The 18118-nt window shown below is 44.0% G+C and overlaps 1 protein-coding gene across 1 annotated transcript in view; it reads left to right on the forward strand.

Annotated features, from left to right (window-relative positions):
* The window catches only part of tmem132e (transmembrane protein 132E), a 735345-nt gene that overhangs the window by 26836 nt on the left and 690391 nt on the right, over positions 1–18118 (forward strand). Inside the window, exon 3 of the mRNA XM_078226016.1 lies at positions 271–488. Coding sequence (XP_078082142.1) covers positions 271–488 — 218 coding nt within the window. The remainder of the gene's footprint in view (positions 1–270; positions 489–18118) is intronic.

The raw sequence follows: 18118 nt of genomic DNA on the forward strand, positions 1-18118 counted from the left end.
GCAACTCATGGCAATGGCTCAAGGGGGCGCAGTGGCCACATCCACACACCAACCTGCATGCTCTCCCTGCCTGCCGTGTTAACAATGTCAATGGCAGGCAACCAAATCAGATGACACATGGCACCACAGACTGTGTTGTGTTGCCAGCATCCATAAGTGGGAGTACTGGACCCAGTGAGGGATTGGGGCAGGGTGGGGGGTGGTGTTGGGGTAGATGCAAGCAATGACATGAATATATCAATCTTTCTCTTTCTAACTCCCACTGTGCAGAATGGATCCCAGACTGATTGATTTAGAGCTAGCCATCATGGTGGTGGCTGAAGAGGAAGAGGCAGCTCAGGAGGTGGCGGGCATGGGTCGGCCGCCACAGGAGCAGGCAGTGGAAGGCCTTCAGGAAGGAGGGGAGGGGGCTGCCAGTGAAGGCCAGGAGGTGGGAGGGCAGTCTCCAAAAGGATGGCTAGAAGAAGGAGGATGTGGAGGCAAAGGCGGTACCGGACGAGGCATTCATTCGAGGGGTTGTCGGAGGTTATGTGCCGTCACTGTCTCCCCCTATCTAAGGACATGGTCTGGCATTTGTGTGGCGCCCCAAACTGCTCTCAATACGCCAAATGGGGTCTGACCAGAGCCTTATACAGCCTCAGAGGTACATCCCTGCCCTCTCGACATGAATACTAACATTGTATTTGCCTTCCTAACTGCCAACTGAACCTGCACGTTAACCTTAAGAGAATCTTGAACACTGACTCCCAAATCCCTTTGTGTTTCTGATTTCCTCAGCATTTTCCCATTTAGAAAATGGTCTATGTCTCCATTCCTCCTTCCAAAGTGCATAATCTCACACTTTTCCACATTGTAATCCATCTGCCACTTCTTTGCCCACTTCTGCAGCCTTCTGCAGCCCCTCTTCTTCAATATTACCTGTCCCTCTACATATATTTGTATCATTTGCAAACTTAGTAACAGTGCCTTCAGTTCCTTCCTCCAAATCGTTAATGTATATTGTGAAAAGTTGTGGTCCCAGCACTGACCCCTGAGGCACACAATTAATCACCGGCTGCCATCCTGAAAAAGAACCCTTTATCCCCACTCTCTGCCTTCTGCCAGTCAGCCAATCCTCTATCCATGCCAGGATCTTACTCTTAACATCATGGGCACTTAACTTATTTAACAGTCTCCTATGCGGCACCTTGTCAAAGGCCTTCTGGAAATCTAAATAAATCACGTCCACTGGTTCTCCTTTATCTAACTTCTGTGTTACCTCCTCAAAGAACTCTAACAGATTTGTCAGACATGACCTTCCCTTGACAAAGCCATGCTGACTCAATCCTACTTTATCATGCACTTCCAAGTACTCTGTGATCTCATTTTTAATAATGGACTCTAAAATCATGCCAATGACTGAAGTCAGGCTAACCGGCCTATAATTTCTCGTCTGCTGCCTCCCTCCCTTCTTAAACAGCGGTGTTTCATTCACTACTTTCCAGTCCTCTGGTACCCTCCCTGCCTCCAGTGAGTCCTGAAAGATCACCACCAATGCCTCCACAATTACCTCAGTTATCTCTTTTAGAACCCTGGGGTATAGTCCATCCGCTCCACCTTCAGACCTTTCAGTTTCCCCAGAACCTTCTCCTTAGTGATGGCCACTACACTCACCTGGATTGAGCTCCAGAAGCTCTGGTGCCAGCTTGCTCTGCTATTCCTGGAGGCCTGAGGACTGTGATCCCTCAGTCCTGGCCCTCTGAGACTGAGGGGCCCCTCTGCTACAGCATTCTGTGAGTGAGCCAGGCTCTGGAGCCCCTCAGCATTAGCCCTCTGAGACTGGACTAAGTTGTTGAGGCCCACAGCCATGGCCTGCTGTGTCTTGTGAAAGCCATCGAGTGTCCCAGCCATGGCCACCAGTGTCTCCAACATGCCCCCAACACCTATGGCCATGGACTGATTCCTCCTGGATTCCAGCGACACCCTTGGCCTTGGCCTGCTGTGTCTCTGCCAAGGCCCGCTGTGTCTCCAGGATGACCTGGACCCTGTCACCCATACTAACAGTCCATTCACAACTCCCCAGGTTTTCTGATGCATCTCCCACCAGCTTCAGGATGAACAAACTCTGAGGCTCGGCACCTGGCTTGGGGCAAGCTGATTCTTCCCCTCTGACAGACTTTGGTGTGCCATAGCCCTCAGATGTGCCCGTTTCCACCTGATGTGCATCAGCGGCAGTGATGTGCTTATCAGTAAGTGACCCAGGTCTCACTAAAATGATCCACTATCGTAATAGTTGGTGGGTTGTGCGGTTGATGCCTGTGCCGAATCACTCGTGCTGAGCTCGGAGGAATCTTCAGGGCCTCCCTCCGTGGTGTCATCCGAGGTGTCCTGGGGAGTTTCTTCATGAGCAACCGCTGACACCCAAAGAGCCTGGTGCATCAGGGTCCAGGACTGTAACAAAGAACACACATTCGGGGAACAGAGGGAAAGCAGCTTGTGCAGCATAACACTTACTTCAAAGAAGATTTTGAAGTAAGTGTTATGCTGATGCTCACTTGCATGCTGGGTGGCGACTGGCTGTTGGTTACCATTCTAGGCATTAATGCTCCCCGGGGTCAGGCTGCCAGTTCCCCACAAATGGGGAGCTATTGTAAACCCCGTTGGAATGAAACACTAGAGACCGCCCAGAGACTTCAGTCCCGGGCCCGTTAATGGGATCCTAATGCTCATCTCCATAAATTATCCAGCTCCGTGCCAATTTCTGGCACGGAGCTGACGGCACCGGAAATCCAGCAGCCAGAGATTTGTGGAGGCCGTGGCGCCCAGCGGGGAGTCCACTGAATAGCCTCCGCTTGAGTCTCCCGGCTGGGAGAATCCCCCCCTCCTCCCATATACGTATCTTTTGCTCCATGAACAAAATATTGCATTACATTAAGGTTTCTCATATCTAGAGTATTTAAATATATTTTGAATCACTCAAACTAAATCACCCTTAATTAAATTGTACTTCTTTAAAGCCTGCCATTTGTAACGTACTTTGGGCAATGTTAATTTTTTCTTTCAGTGGAAAGGTTAAATTGAGCATGAGAGCAAAAATCATTTATTACTTGGAAACCTAAGGGTGAAATTCTAGACAGCTGCTCAAAGCATGGAAGTTAATTAACTTGTACAGCCATAATATAGTACATATCTAAACTTTCTTATTTCCTTGTTATTTTTAAAGTATTTTTGGGGCATAACTTAAAGTGCAGTCATGTCCCACCTGCAAATTATTTCTGTAAATTTTTTAAGCGATTGGATGCTGAGATTCTGATTGAAAGTGAACAAGCTGTTTCTGCATACCATAGCCTTCCAAAGGATCAAGACTATTTATTTAGTTTCAGTAAAATTATTTCTGGACCTCACCTGACAAAGGAGCAGCACTCTGAAAGCTTGTTGGACTATAACCTGGTGTTGTGTGACCTCTCATCTTGTTCACCCCAGTCCAACACTGGCATCTCCACATCAGTAAAATTATTAACATTGTAAATCTTGTAACGCTAGTGTATCTTTAAGAATTTTTTAAAAGATCATGTTCTCTGCAGTTGTAAGCAGGCCTTTTGGTTTCATTGTAGCTGGGCTGTCTGGTTAGAAGTCCTTTTATTGCTGCCTCAATGGTTTAAAAGGGGTTTTGTTCATTTTTACTCTCGGCCTCAGGTACTTTCTGGGATTTCTTTTATGACCCTACATTGTTAGGAGGAAGACTGGTTGACAGTTCATGTGTTTTGGACAGTTCTTTTTTTTCCTTCTGGTGCATTCAAGGATTCACTTTTAGTTTGGCGGCTGGCTGCAGTTTTAGTTTTAGAAGGGGTGGACATCAGACTGGAAAGCAGTGTTTTTCTCTCTCTCTCCCTGGTATTGGAAATTCTGCCTTTCTTTCTCTCCTTGGTGTTTTGGGAAGCTGTTCTGACTGAAAGCTTGTGTATGTGTGCATATCAAGAGGACTGCAGCACCCGACCAAAGGACTAAGTTCCAGCATCATGTGAGCATTTGTATTTTCTGTGCTAAACCTGTGGCAAGGGTTTTGTTTCAGGAAGTTTGTTTGATTGGAACATTTCATATAATTATTAAGGGTTACACAATAACATGTTTTTTTGTTTGTAATTAAAAGTTATGACTAACTTTGTTTCTATACATGTTAACTGTATTCTTAAATAAATGTTGTTTGATAAAAGCTACCTAGTGGATCAGTTGAATCATACCTGAAGTGAAGCATCTTGTGCTCATCTTAGCCAAATTCAAATTGCAAAACTTATGATCCAGGTGGGCTTCATAAATCACTTTGAATTATAAGAATCTGTAAATTAAAAAAGCAGTCAATAAAAATAAAATTCTGCAAGCAGAGCCCTGCTAAGGCTAGCAGTAGAAATGCAGATGAATTGAGCAGGCTACTGCTGCATGATATTCCTTTTGCTTAAACTTGTGTCACTATTTAAATAGAGCTCATGGAATAAAGGTAGTTGCATTGTCTATTCATGAATGCGGAGGGAGAATGAATTAGCTCAATAATTGCATGTTGGAGCAACTATGAAAAATTTATATTTCCAGTGTTTAATGGGCGGCACGGTAGCACAGTGGTTAGCACTGCTGCTTCACAGCTCCAGGGACCTGGGTTCGATTCCCGGCTTGGGTCACTGTCTGTGTGGAGTTTGCACATTCTCCTCGTGTCTGCATGGGTTTCCTCCAGGTGCTCCGGTTTCCTCCCACAGTCCAAAGATGTGCGGGTTAGGTTGATTGGCCATGCTAAAAAAAATTGCCCTTAGTGTTCTGAGATGCGTAGGTTAGAGGGATTAGTGGGTAAATATGTAGGGATATGGGGATAAGGCCTGGGTGGGTTTGTGGTCGGTGCAGACTCGATGGGCCGAATGGCCTCTTTCTGTACTGTAGGGTTTCTATGATTCTATGATTCTATGAAGGTAACTTACGGTTGATTGACACTTGAACTAATTTGAGGCCCATCTCCCAGTGTTTGATGGAGCTGCTTTAGGGCACAGGAGATGTTCTTTTCATTAATATCATCCCATGATCTAGAAGGTATGATAGAGTTCATCGAATCATAAAATGGTTACAGTACAGAAGGAGGCCATTTACCATAGCCAGCTCTCTGCAAGCGCAGTTTATTTAGTCACACTTCGAGCCTTCTTTCCAGAACCCTGCAATTTTTTTTCACTTCAGGTGCTTATCCGATTATGGAGTTATAGAGGTTTACAGCATGGAAACAGGCCCTTCGGCCCAACTTGTCCATGCTGCCCTTTTTTCTAACCACTAAGTAGTCCCAATTGCCCACAGTTGGCCCGTATCCCTCTATACCCATCTTACCCATGTACTTGTCTAAATGCTTTTTAAAAGACAAAATTGAACCTGCCTCTACTACTACCTCTGGCAGCTTGTTCCAGACACTCACCATCCTCTGTGTGAACAAATTGCCCCTCTGGACCCTTGTGTATCTCTCCCCTCCCACCTTAAACCTATGCCCTCTAGTTTTAGACTCACCTACCTTTGGGAAAAGATCTTGACTATTTTATAGACCTCTATAAGATCACCCCTAAGCCTCCTACACTCCAGGGAAAAAATTCCCAGTCTATCTGGCCTGTTCTTATAACTCAAACCAACAAGTCCTAGTAGCATCCGAGTAAATCTTTTCTGCACTCTTTCCAGTTTAATAATATCCTTCCTATAATAGGATGACCAGAACTGTACACAGTATTCCAAGTGTGGCATTGGAATTCCCTTTTAAAAACCACAGTTAAACCTACCACTACCGCCCTTTCACACAGTGTATTCTAGTTCGCAACCAGTCAATGTGCAAAACATTTTTCCACATATCACCTTTAGATCTTCTGCCAATTACTTTATATCGGTGATCTCTTGTTCTGGACCATTTTGCTATTGCGAATAGTTTGCATCTCCCTCTGCTCTGTCTGCACTCTCATGATTTTGAACACTTCTAACCCCCTCTCAAGTTTCTCTTCCTTGAGAACAAACCAGCTTCTCCAGTCTATCCATATAAATGAAGTTCCGCAATGTTGAAACTATTCTCATAAATCTTTTCTGTATCCTCTTGAAAGCCTTCATATCCTTCCCAAAGTGTGTTGCTCCAAATTGGACACAATGCACCTATGGTGAATGAACCATTGATTTATGAATCTTCATCAAAACTGAAATAAAAAGTGAAAATACTGAAAACGTTCAGAGAGAGAGAGAAACAGTTAACATTTCAGGTCTATGACCTTTCTTCAGAACTTATTGCTTTTGTACTCTGTGCCTCTATTTATAAAGCTTAGGATTGCGTGACTCTTTTTAACCATTTAACCTGCCTTGCCACCTTCAACAATTTGAGCACATATACCTCTCAGATCTCTGTTCCTGCAACCCCTTTAGAATTGTACCCTTTATTTTGTATGGCTTCTCATTCTTCCGAACAAAATGCATCACCTTGAACTTTTTTGTTAAATTACATCTGCCATACACCTGCCCATTTGACCAGCCTATCGAAGTCTTATTGAAGATTATCAGTATCCTCAAAGTTCACTGTACTTCCAAGTTCTGTGCCATCTGCAAATTTCAAAATTGTTCCCTAAATTATTAGTACAGATTAAGATAAGCTTTGGTCCCAGTGCTACTGTTATTACCATCCCCGTAAAGACTGATACATTTTTTAAACAAAAGGAATTCTTGCAAAACCAATGAAAATAAAACCACTGGACAACTCTTGACTTTTAAATCTTATAATGTAACACGCTCACTAAAATCAATATAATTGAAACATTAATTAACAAGTGAATGATATTTCAAATAAAAGGTAAATTTTATTTCAAATTGTTGATACAATTAAGATATGTCTCACCTAGTTAAAGCACTTGCATTACTTCCTGCCCAAAAGTATGACCATATACAATCTCAGTCTTTCCAGCTTGTCCTGTGTCTGATCTCTCACTTCTTAACCAATCTTTTCAGCCTTTACGTTGCATTTACCAATATCCGTATTCCGCCCAACATTCATGGATATGGTTACCACTGACAAGGCACACATCTATGAACCCTCCTCACTGCCATGGTAGTCCTGACAGCACAGAATCCTGAGAGGCTTCCTTCTTGGATCCTTTTAAATGGGTTGGTGGGCTCTGCCAACACTGGCACAGCAGCAGTCGGTCTTGTCCAATTCAGAATCCCACATTCTTCCGACTTTCAGTGTTCTGGCCTTTACAACTGTATAGCACATGGTAACACAATCTCTGTTTTATTGTCAGAGCCCAGTTTCAACACCAGAATCTCTTCTAAACTGACTATCCGAATACTTCCATTTGAAATGAATTTTACTTGTTTTATCTCACTAAAATTCTGTTGGTTCTGAACTGCAAAAAGGCAATAACACACTGAATCCCAGCCGTACTCCAATTGCTTTTCTATTTATCCTTGGTTTCTTAGTTGTTCATCTGCATGGCAAACACTGGTCAGATTGGCATTTCTTGGAACATCATAATGTCACAATCAGGAAGCGAATTAACCCTCTTTTAGAATACTCCTGATCCACTTTGTTCTTCAAGGGACATTACACATTTTAAAAAGCGTGCTTCCTAAAGCACATGAGTTGGCAGTGAGGTTTTCACACGATGGGCATGCCTGACTAGTGGTGTTTGTAGTCTTTAATGGGGGCCAGCATCATATGATACTTATCGACATGGTCTCTTACCTCATATCCTGATTGCTATGAAGTACAGTAAGAAGTCTCACAACACCAGGTTAAAGTCCAATAGGTTCATTTGGTAGCACAAGCCACAAGCTTTCAGAGCGCTGCTCCTTCATCAGGTGAGTGGGAGCTCAGTTCACAGACCATAGAACCGTAGAAAATTACAGCTCAGAAACAGGCATTTTGGCCCTTCTTGTCTGTGCCGAACCATTTTTTGCCTCGTCCCACTGACCTGCACTTGGACCATATCCCTCCACACCCCTCTCATCCATGAACCCGTCCAACTTTTTCTTAAATGTTAAAAGTGATGCATTTACCACTTTATCCGGCAGCTCATTCCACACTCCCACCACTCTCTGCGTGAAGAAGCACCCCCTAATATTCCCTTTAAACGTTTCTCCTTTCACCCTTAACCCATGCCCTCTGGTTTTTTTCTCCCCGAGCCTCAGTGGAAAAAGCCTGCTTGCATTCACTCTATCTGTACCCATCAAAATCTTATACACCTCTACCAAATCTCCCCTCATTCTTCTACACTCCAGGAAATAAAGTCCCATTCAATCTCTCTCTGTAACTCAGCTTCTCAAGTCTCGGCAACATCCTTGTGAACCTTCTCTGCACTCTTTCAACCTTATTTACATCCTTCCTGTAACTAGGTGACCAAAACTGTAAACAATACTCTAAATTCAGCCTCACCAATGCCTTATATAACGTTACCATAACACTCCAACTTTTATACTCGATACTCCGATTTATAAAGGCCAATGTACCAAAGGCACTCTTTACGACCCTATCCACCTGTGACGTCACTTTTAGGGAATTCTGTACCTGTATTCCCAGATCCCTCTGTTCAACTGCACTTTTCAGAGTCCTACCATTTACCCTGTACGTTCTACTTTGGTTTGTCCTTCCGAAGTGCAATATCTCACACTTGTCTGCGTTAAATTCCATTTGCCATTTTTCAGCCCATTTTTCTAGTTGGCCCAAATCCCTCTGCAAGCTTTGAAAACCTTCCTCACTGTCCACTACACCTCCAATCTTTGTATCATCAGCAAACTTGCTGATCCAATTTACCACATTGTCATCTATATCAATGATCTGGATGATAAACAACAATGGACCCAACACCGATCCCTGCGGCACACCACTAGTCACAGGCCTCCACTCAGAGAAGCAATCCTCCACAACCACTCTCTGGCTTCTTCCATTGAGCCAATGCCTAATCCAATTTACTACCTCCCCACGTATACCCAGCGACTGAACCTTCCTAATTAACCTCCCATGAGGGACCTTGTCAAAGGCCTTGCTGAAATCCAGGTAGACAACATCCACCGCCTTCCCTTCATCCACTTTCCTGGTAAGCTCCTTGAAAAACTCGAATAGATTGGTCAAACATGACGTACCACGCACAAAGCCATGTTGACTCTCCCTAATAAGTCCCTGTCTATCCAAATATTTGTAGATCTTATCCCTTATCACAACTTCCAATAACTTGCCCACCACCGACGTCAAACTTACTGGCCTATAATTTCCCGGATTTCTTTTGGAACCTTTTTTAAACAACGGAGCAACATGAGCCACCCTCCAATCATCCGGCACCTCCCCCGTGAATACTGACATTTTAAATATGTCTGCCAGGGCCCCTGCAAGTTCAACACTAGCTTCCCTCAAGGTCCGTGGGAATACCCTGTCTGGTCCTGGGGATTTATCCACTCTGATTTGCCTCAAGACAGCAAGCACCTCCTCCCCTTTAATCTGTAAAGGTTCCATGACCTCCCTACCTGTTTGCCCTATTTCCGTAGACTCCATGCCCGTTTCCTCAGTAAATACGGATGCAAAAAAACCATTTAGTATCTCCCCATCTCTTTTGGTTCCATACACAGTCTACCACTCTGGTCTTCAAGAGGACCAATTTTATCCCTCACTATCCTTTTGCTCCTAAAATACCTATAGAAGCTCTTTGGATTTTCCTTCACTCTGTCTGCCAAAGCAACCTCATGTCTTCTTGCCCTCCTGATTTCCCTCTTAAATAACTTCTTGCACTTTTTATACTCCTCGAGCATCTGATCTGTTCCTTGCTGCCTGTACATTTCATACAATTCTCTCTTCCTCTTAATCAGTGTTACAATCTCCCTCGAGAATTAAGGTTCCTTATTCCAATTTACTTTGCCTTTAATCCTGACAGGAACATACAAACTCTGCACTCTCAAAATTTCTCCTTTGAAGGACTCCCACTTTCCATATACATCCTTACCAGAGAACAGCCTGTGCCAATCCACACTTCCCAGATCCCTTCTCATTTCATCAAATTTGGCCTTTTTCCAGTTCAGAACTTCAACCTGAGGACCAGATCTATCCTTATCCATGATCAGGTTGAAACTAATGGCATTATGATCACTGGATTCAAAGTGTTCCCTCACACTCACATCCATCACCTGCCCTAACTCATTTCCCAATAGGAAATCCAATATCGCATCCTCTCTAGTTGGCACTTCTATATACTGATGTAGAAAATTTTCCTGAACACATTTTACAAACTCTACCCCGTCTAAACCTTTAACAGTATGCGAGTCCCAATCTATATGTGGAAAATTAAAATCCTCTACTATCACAACTTTGTGTTTCTTGCAGTTGTCAGCTATCTCTCTACTGATTTGCTCCTCCAATTCTCGCTGACTATTGGGTGGTCTATAATACAACCCCATTAATGTGGTCATACCTTTCCTGTTTCTCAGCTCCACCCATAGGGCCTCTGTAGACAAGCTCCCTAATCTATCCTGCCTGAGTACCGCTGTAACATTTTCCCTGACCAACAATGCCACCCCCCCATCTGAAACATTGGAACCCTGGAACATTGAGCTGCTACTCCTGCCCCTCCTGTAGCCAAGTTTCACTAATGGCTATAATGTCATATTTCCATGTGACTATCCACGCCTTCAGCTCATCTGCCTTCCCCACAATACTCCTGGCATTGAAATAGACACACCTCAAAAGGTTATTTCCACCACACTAAACCCTTCCATTTGTGATTTTGCTTGAACTAACCTGTCTTTTTACCCCTGCTCCACTCTCTGCTCTGGCACTATGGTTCCCATCCCCCTGCAAATCTAGTTTAAACGCTCCCCAATAACACTAGCAACAGGGCATATAAAGACACAAACTCAATTTACAAAATAATGGTTGTAATGTGAGTCTTTACAGGTAATAAAGTCTTAAAGATACAGACAGTGTGAGTGGAGAGAGGGTTAAGCACAGGTTAAAGAGATGTGTATTGTCTCCAGCCAGGACAGTTAGTGAGATTTTGCAAGCCCAGGCAAGTCGTGGGGGTTACAGATAGTGTGACATGAACCCAAGATCTCGGTTGAGACCGTCCTCATCTGTGCGGAACTTGGCTATCTGTTTCTGCTCAGCGATTCTGCGTTGTCGTGTGTCGTGAAGGCTGCCTTGAAGAACACTTACCCAAAGATCAGAGGCTGAATGCCTGTGACTGCTGAAGTGTTCCCCAACAGGAAGAGGACACTCTTGCCTGGTGATTGTCGAGCGGTGTTCATTCATCTGTTGTCGTAGCATCTGCATGGTCACCCCAATGTACCATGCCTCGGGACATCCTTTCTTACAGCATATCAGGTCAACAACGTTGGCCGAGTTGCAAGTGTATGTACCGTGTACCTGGCGGATGGTGTTCTCATGTGAGATGATGGCATCTGTGTCGATGATCCGGCACATCTTGCAGAGGTTGCTGTGGCAGGGTTGTGTGCTGTCGTGATCACTGTTCTCCTGAAGACTGGGTAGTTTGCTGCGGACAACGGTCTGAGCTTGTGCGGTTGTTTGAAGGCAAGAAGTGGGGGTGTGGGGATGGCCTTGGCGAGAGGTTCGTCTTCATCAATGACATGTTGAAGGCTCTAGAGAAGGCTTCTATGAAGTATCCAGAGGCAGGGCCTGAGAGAGTGGGTGCCGAGAGCATGAAACATTGGGTCTGGGGTGGGATTATTCCATGTTTAAAATGCAAATTCTCGTCGTCTGGAGACACTGACCAACTTTAACAGATTGGAACTGGATAGTTCAGATCTTTTAAGTGCTGGTTTGTCAGTGTCAATTTCACTCAATTTTTATGCTGCTGCTTCCGACTTTGCTCAACTTTGTGGGATACGTGTGTGTGTGTGTGTGTGTGTGTGTTTGCAAAGGTAGTGTTATAATCCAGGTCAGAAATTCTAAAGTGTTTTATGAAGTCCATCTGAATCACAAATTTGGCAGTTTGAATTTTGATAGGGTAAGCATGAGATCTTCCACTCCAGCTATGATTTAAATGACCCACCAGGGAACTTTTATCAAAGAAAGTTTATTTAAGAATACAGTTAACACATAGAAAGAAAATTAGCAATAGCTTTTACCAATTACAGACAAGAAAAAAAAACAACCATGGTATTGTATAAATCTTAACAACTAGATGCAATGTTCCAACCAAACAAGCCTCCTTGTGTCTATTTCAGTGTCAGGTTAACATAGAAAACAAAGATGCTGACATGCTGTTTGATTCTGCAACTTGACACACACACAGACAAGCTTGAAGTCAGAACAGCTTCCCAAAACACCAGGGAGAGAAGCACAGAAACATTACTTTTCAATCTGATGTCCAAACACCTTCTAACTAACCAACAACCAAAACTGAAAGTAAAGAACTCCTGAGAGAGAAAAAAAACTGTCCCCACCTGATCTGTCAGTCAATTTTCCCATAACAATTCAAATAGGGTTGTAAAGTCCCAGAAAGTGCGTTCGACCCCGATTAAAAATAAACAAAACCCCCTTTAAACCATTTAAGCAGCAATAAAAGGACATCTAAACAGACAGCTCGGTGCCTGCTTAAAACTACAGAGAACATGATTAAAAATACATTTCTTAAAGGCACAGTACCATCACACCTCTTCCCCCTAAAAAAAGAATGAAAAAGTGGAAAAATGAACCATCAACATTCATTTTTCAAACCTTTCAGGTTCACACTACTAATAGGCACGGAGGCACTGTGGCTATCACTGCTGCTTCACAGCGCCAAGGATACGGGTTCGATTCCCAGCTTGGGTCACTGTCTGTGTGGAGTTTGCATGTTCTCCCCGTGTCTGCGTGGGTTTCCTCCAGGTGCTCCGGTTTCCTCCCATATTCGGAAAGACGTGCTGATTAGGTGCATTGACCCGAACAGGCGCCGGACTGTGGCGACCAGGGGAATTTCACAGAAATTTCATTGCAGTGTTAATGTAAGCCTTAGTTGTGACTAATAAATAAACTTTAAACTTTTACATTTTATAAAATCAAAACATGCAAACATAACAGTCATATAGTCCATTTCAGTACTCGTCTTTCACCATCAAACACTCCTCTTGTTTCATATTTGTGACAAAGCATCCTCGTTCCCCTCCAAAATTTTCCTCTCGTCCTTAATCTTGTGTTGATTACGAAACTCACTTTTTCCGTTGCGATGATAAATTAGCTCTGATAATGTCCTCCGAGAACTAGGCAGGATCAGGAGGATAACACATCACATGTGTGTAGCCAAAGCCATTCAGAAAGGCCATTTTACATCGCTTTTCTTGTCAATTGGCCTTAGCAGCTCCTCTGCCAAGCAGTTTTACCCCTTTGTTTGCTCTGGATCTGCACCATTAATTTCCACACACTCTTTGGCAAAGACTCACAGCAGATTGTCTTTCTTGGTGTCAGAACCTATTTCAACCACGGTTCCAGAGATCTTTGGGGCAGTTACACTGCTGCGAATACCACCCTAATTTACTCGAACACCAGCTGTGTACAGTGTTGTTCCATTGGGTATCCACAACTGCACAGACTATACAGAATCATTATGCTAGCTTTGCATTTCCGATAATGGTAACATTTTGGCAAACAGTCTCATTTCACGCTGTTGGCCTTTCCTTTGATCCACAGCAGAACAATAGGCCTGATTTTACCATTTTCATTCGAAGTGCCGAATCTGGGCGTAATGCAGATCCGACTTAGAAATCTGCTTTCAAGTGCCCTGATACGCTCTCAGCCATCTCCAGTCCCATTCGCGTTGCGGGCAGGGCTTAGCGCGGCCAAAACGATCAGCGCTCTGAACTGCGCATGCACAGTTTGAAAAAAATTTGAAAAAGCGCGCCCGTGTCAGATTGCTCCCGGGCCGCAGAAAGCAGAGAAAGCGGCCCGGGAGCGAAAATAGGGAGCGAGGGTGCACACACACATCACTGTCCCCCTTATCCACCCCCCATTACCCACACACATCACTGTCCCCCTTATCCACCCCACCACTACCCACACACATCACTGTCCCCCTTATCCAACCCCCCTACCCACACACATCACTGTCCCCCTTATCCACCCCCCCACTACCCACACACATCACTGTCCCCCTTATCCATCCCCCCGACTACCCACACACATTACTGTCCCCCTTATCCACCCCCCCCACTACCCAGGCCGATCGCCACCCCTGCCCCCTCCCTCCCCATCGATTGCCAGCAGAGTGGCAGCGGACCCCCCTGCCCCCCACCAGAGATCCATCTGCCCCACCACCACCAGAGATCCATCTGCGCCCCCCCCCCCACCACCAGAGATCATTCCCCGGTGGGGAATCGGTGGGGAGGGAGGGGGCAGGGGTGTCCGCTGCCACTCTGCGGGTGATCCTTCCTCCCCACCGGAGGAACGAATCCCTCCTCCCGGAGTGATTCAAGTCCATGATCTTTCACCTGAAACATTAACTCAATTTCTCTCTCCGTACATGCTGCCTGAGTATTTCCAGAATTTTCTGTTTTAACTTCCTATGTGCAGCATTTTGCTCTTCTTTCTGGAAGTTAGTGCCTGTTATGTTCTGCGTCTTGCTATTTGGAGGAATATGGCTCCAAATATTCTGGAATCCTTTTGATGCCTCATCCAAACCTTTTCATGTGTGAGTCTAGACGGTGACCACTGCCAAGCTTTTTATCCAGCACAGCATTGTAACTGAGCTCAACATTGCTCTCTGAGTGTTTTACATGTTTAAAATTAACAAGTTAAGGTCACTGGACATTGATCAGAAGCAGAGTAATTGTTTTTGTTCAGTTTAGAATAGAGAGACTGAAGCCCTGTCTGGCATCAGCTGGAGTTTGGACTAGGGTTCAAATACAGGGATTTTATGATCTCTGCGCCTCATGTAGCAGGCCATTTACTTACTGATTCATACTCAGGCAGCACGTACGGAGAGAGAAACTGAGTTAATGTTTCAGATGAAAGATCATGGACATGAATCACTCCGGGAGAAGGGATTCGTTCCTCTGGTGGGGAGGAGCGATCGCCCGCAGAGTGGCAGCGGACACCCCTGCCCCCCTACCAGAGATACATCTGACCTGCCTCCTCCTCTTCCGCCCCCCCGAGATACATCTGACCCGCCCCCTCCTCCTCCTTCCCCCCCCCCCCCCACCCCCCAGAGATACATCTGACCCTCCTCCTCCCCCCCCCCTCCCCCCCGGCCCCCCAGAGGATGATCTGTGTCAGAGAGCCGCTCTCTCCGCTTTCTGCTTTTTTTTTCTTTCCCGACACGGGCGCTATTTTTCAGATTTTTTTCGAACTGCGCAGGCGCAGTTCAGATCCGATCATTCCGGCAGCGCTAAGCCCCGCCCACAGCGTGGATCGGATTGGAGACGGTTGAAAGCGTATCGGTGCGTCTGAACGCCGATTCCAAGGTCGGATCTGTACTACGCCCAGATTCGGCAATTAGAATCAAAATGGTAAAATCGGGCCCATAGTCTAATAATGTAGTCTCAGAACACTAACTCCAATCAATTTAAGCAGTCCCCTTACCTCATGACCAAAATTTAATTCAAATGTACTGAATTTGGTTGACTTATTTGGTGCATCCCTAATTGCAAAGAGTACAGATGGAATTCCTTTATCCCAATCCTCCGGATAATCTTGGCAATGAGCCCTCAACATTGTCTTTAAAATTTGATGCCACCGCTCTAACGCTCCCTGTGATTCTGGATGGTATGCAGTTGATTTGAATTGGTTTACTCCCAAGCTATCCATAACCCCCTTGAATAACTTTGATGTAAAATTTGATCCTTGATCTGACTATTTCTGTGGATAGTCCATGTTTAGTAAAATATTTAAGTAACTCCTCTACAATCCTTTTAGCTGTAACATTGCATAATGGAATGGCTTCTGGAAACCTAGTAGACACATCCACTATAGTCAAAAGATATTGATTCCCACTTTTTGTTTTCGGAAGGGGTTCTACGCAATCAATTAAGACCCTTGTTAAAGGTTCCTCAAATGCTGGAATGGGTATTAAGGGTGCTGGTTTTATTACCGCTTGAGGTTTCCCTATTACTTGACATGTGTGATATGACCAGCAAAATTTAACCACATCTTTATGCTGTCCAGGCCAATAAAAATGTTTTTGTATTTTAGCTTGTGTTTTCCTTACCCCCAAATGACCTTCTACTGGTACCTCATGTGCTACCCGCAACACCTTCTTTCTATATCCTACCGGCAATATCACTTAATGAACTTCTGCCCATTTCTCATCCGCCTGAAAATGTAAAAGTCTCCATTTCCTCATTAAGACATCATTTTTAAGATAATAACATTCCGATATACACTCAGATTCCTCTTCCGTGTATGCTTCCTCATACCACTGTTTTATTTCTGTATCATTCTGTTGTAACTGCCAACTTTCCCGGACTAAAAATATCCACCTCATCATCTGTCAGTTCTGTTCTTTTCCAATCATCTAATCAAAAATTGTTTCTGATAATTGAACTTCAACTTTCTTATCTTCACTCTTTGATTTCTCCTCTGACCTTAACCTGTGACTTTGTGACCTTGTTACTACACAATCAGGAAAAATCCTAGGATATGCATCCTTCAACAATTAAGTTTGATTTTCCACTGGTATCACTCCCACCTATGATCCAGCTATAACATTACCCAAAATAAACTATTCCGGACAATATTACTCCTACTTCCACTTCACCACTCTTCACTGGACTCTCCAACCTTACCTTATATAATGAAACACGACTCTTTTCATCCTGAATTCCACATATTACCACCTTTTCTGACAATACTTCTTCCAAACCACATAACTCCTCATCTCTTACCATCAAAGTTGACTTGCTCCAGTATCTCTTAAAATTTTAACTTCTCTACCTACTCCTCCTGGTACACACGAGTAAACTTTACCCACACAAGTAAATTTTTTAAAGAGATCCGGCACCTTCTTATCAATCAACTCCTGACCAGGCTGTACATTGTTTTGTACCTCTTTTGCTTCAACTGGGCTTTACTTTACCACCTTAACAACTCCTACTGGCTTATCCTGTCTTACTACATCTGCCTTCGCCGTGCCTTTCTTAAACCACCAACACTGTGACTTTGCGTGGCCTAATTTATTACAGTGAAAACATCTGAGGTTTTTCATTTCTCTTCCACCTTGCTGTGTTTCCTTTTTAACCTGAGATTCGCTGTCTTTATTATCTCTCACAAGATCGCCTTTACCTTTACCATCAGAGGATTTTTCTTTTCCCCAGTTTCTATCTTTCAGAAACTGGTACTGGAATTTTGATTAATGCACTAATTCATAATCATCTGCCATTTCTGCTGCTAACCTCGCAGTTTTAACCATCTGCTTTTCCACACGGGTTCTCACTACATCAGGAAGTGAATTTTTAAATTCCATCAAAATAATCATTTCTCTAAGAGCATCATACATCTGGTCTATTTTCAAAGCCCTTATCCACACATCAAAATTACTCTATTTGATCCTTTCAATTTCTATGTACGTTTGACCAGGTTCATTTCTTAGATTTCTAAACCGTTGTCTGTAGGCTTCTGGCACAAGTTCATATGAACCTAAAATGGCTTTCTGCACCTTATCATAAACTCCAGGTATGTTCTCTGATAGTGACGCAAACACCTCACTCGCTCTACTTCCCAGCCTTTTTGAATCAGCAATACCCACATGGTCTGTGGCCAGTTTATTTGTTTAGCTACTTTCTCAAATGAAATGAAAAAGGCTTCTACATCTTTCTCATCAAACCTTCGCAACGCTTGGACGTATTTAAATAGATTCCCACCAAGATTTTGACTATGACCCTGTTGCTCTTTCTTACTTTCCTCATCACCACTCTCAGCCTGTACTTTTCCCTTTACCTCCGCCAATTTAAACTGATGTTCACTTTTTATTGCCAGTTTCCGAAGTTCAAATTCTCTCTTTTTCCTTTTCGCCTCTCCTTTTCTCTTTTGTTCTGTTAGGACTATCCTTTTCATTTCTTTTTCTTGTTGCACTTCAAACTGTTTCAATTCTTATGCTTGCTGTTCCTCACTTTCTCTGGCTTTTTCTGCGGCAATGGCATCCCTTTATTTTGCTTTTGCTGCTCACTCTTTTATTTCGAA

Source organism: Mustelus asterias, chromosome 12 (genome assembly GCF_964213995.1).
Source record: "Mustelus asterias chromosome 12, sMusAst1.hap1.1, whole genome shotgun sequence".
NCBI classification, from domain to species: domain Eukaryota; kingdom Metazoa; phylum Chordata; class Chondrichthyes; order Carcharhiniformes; family Triakidae; genus Mustelus; species Mustelus asterias.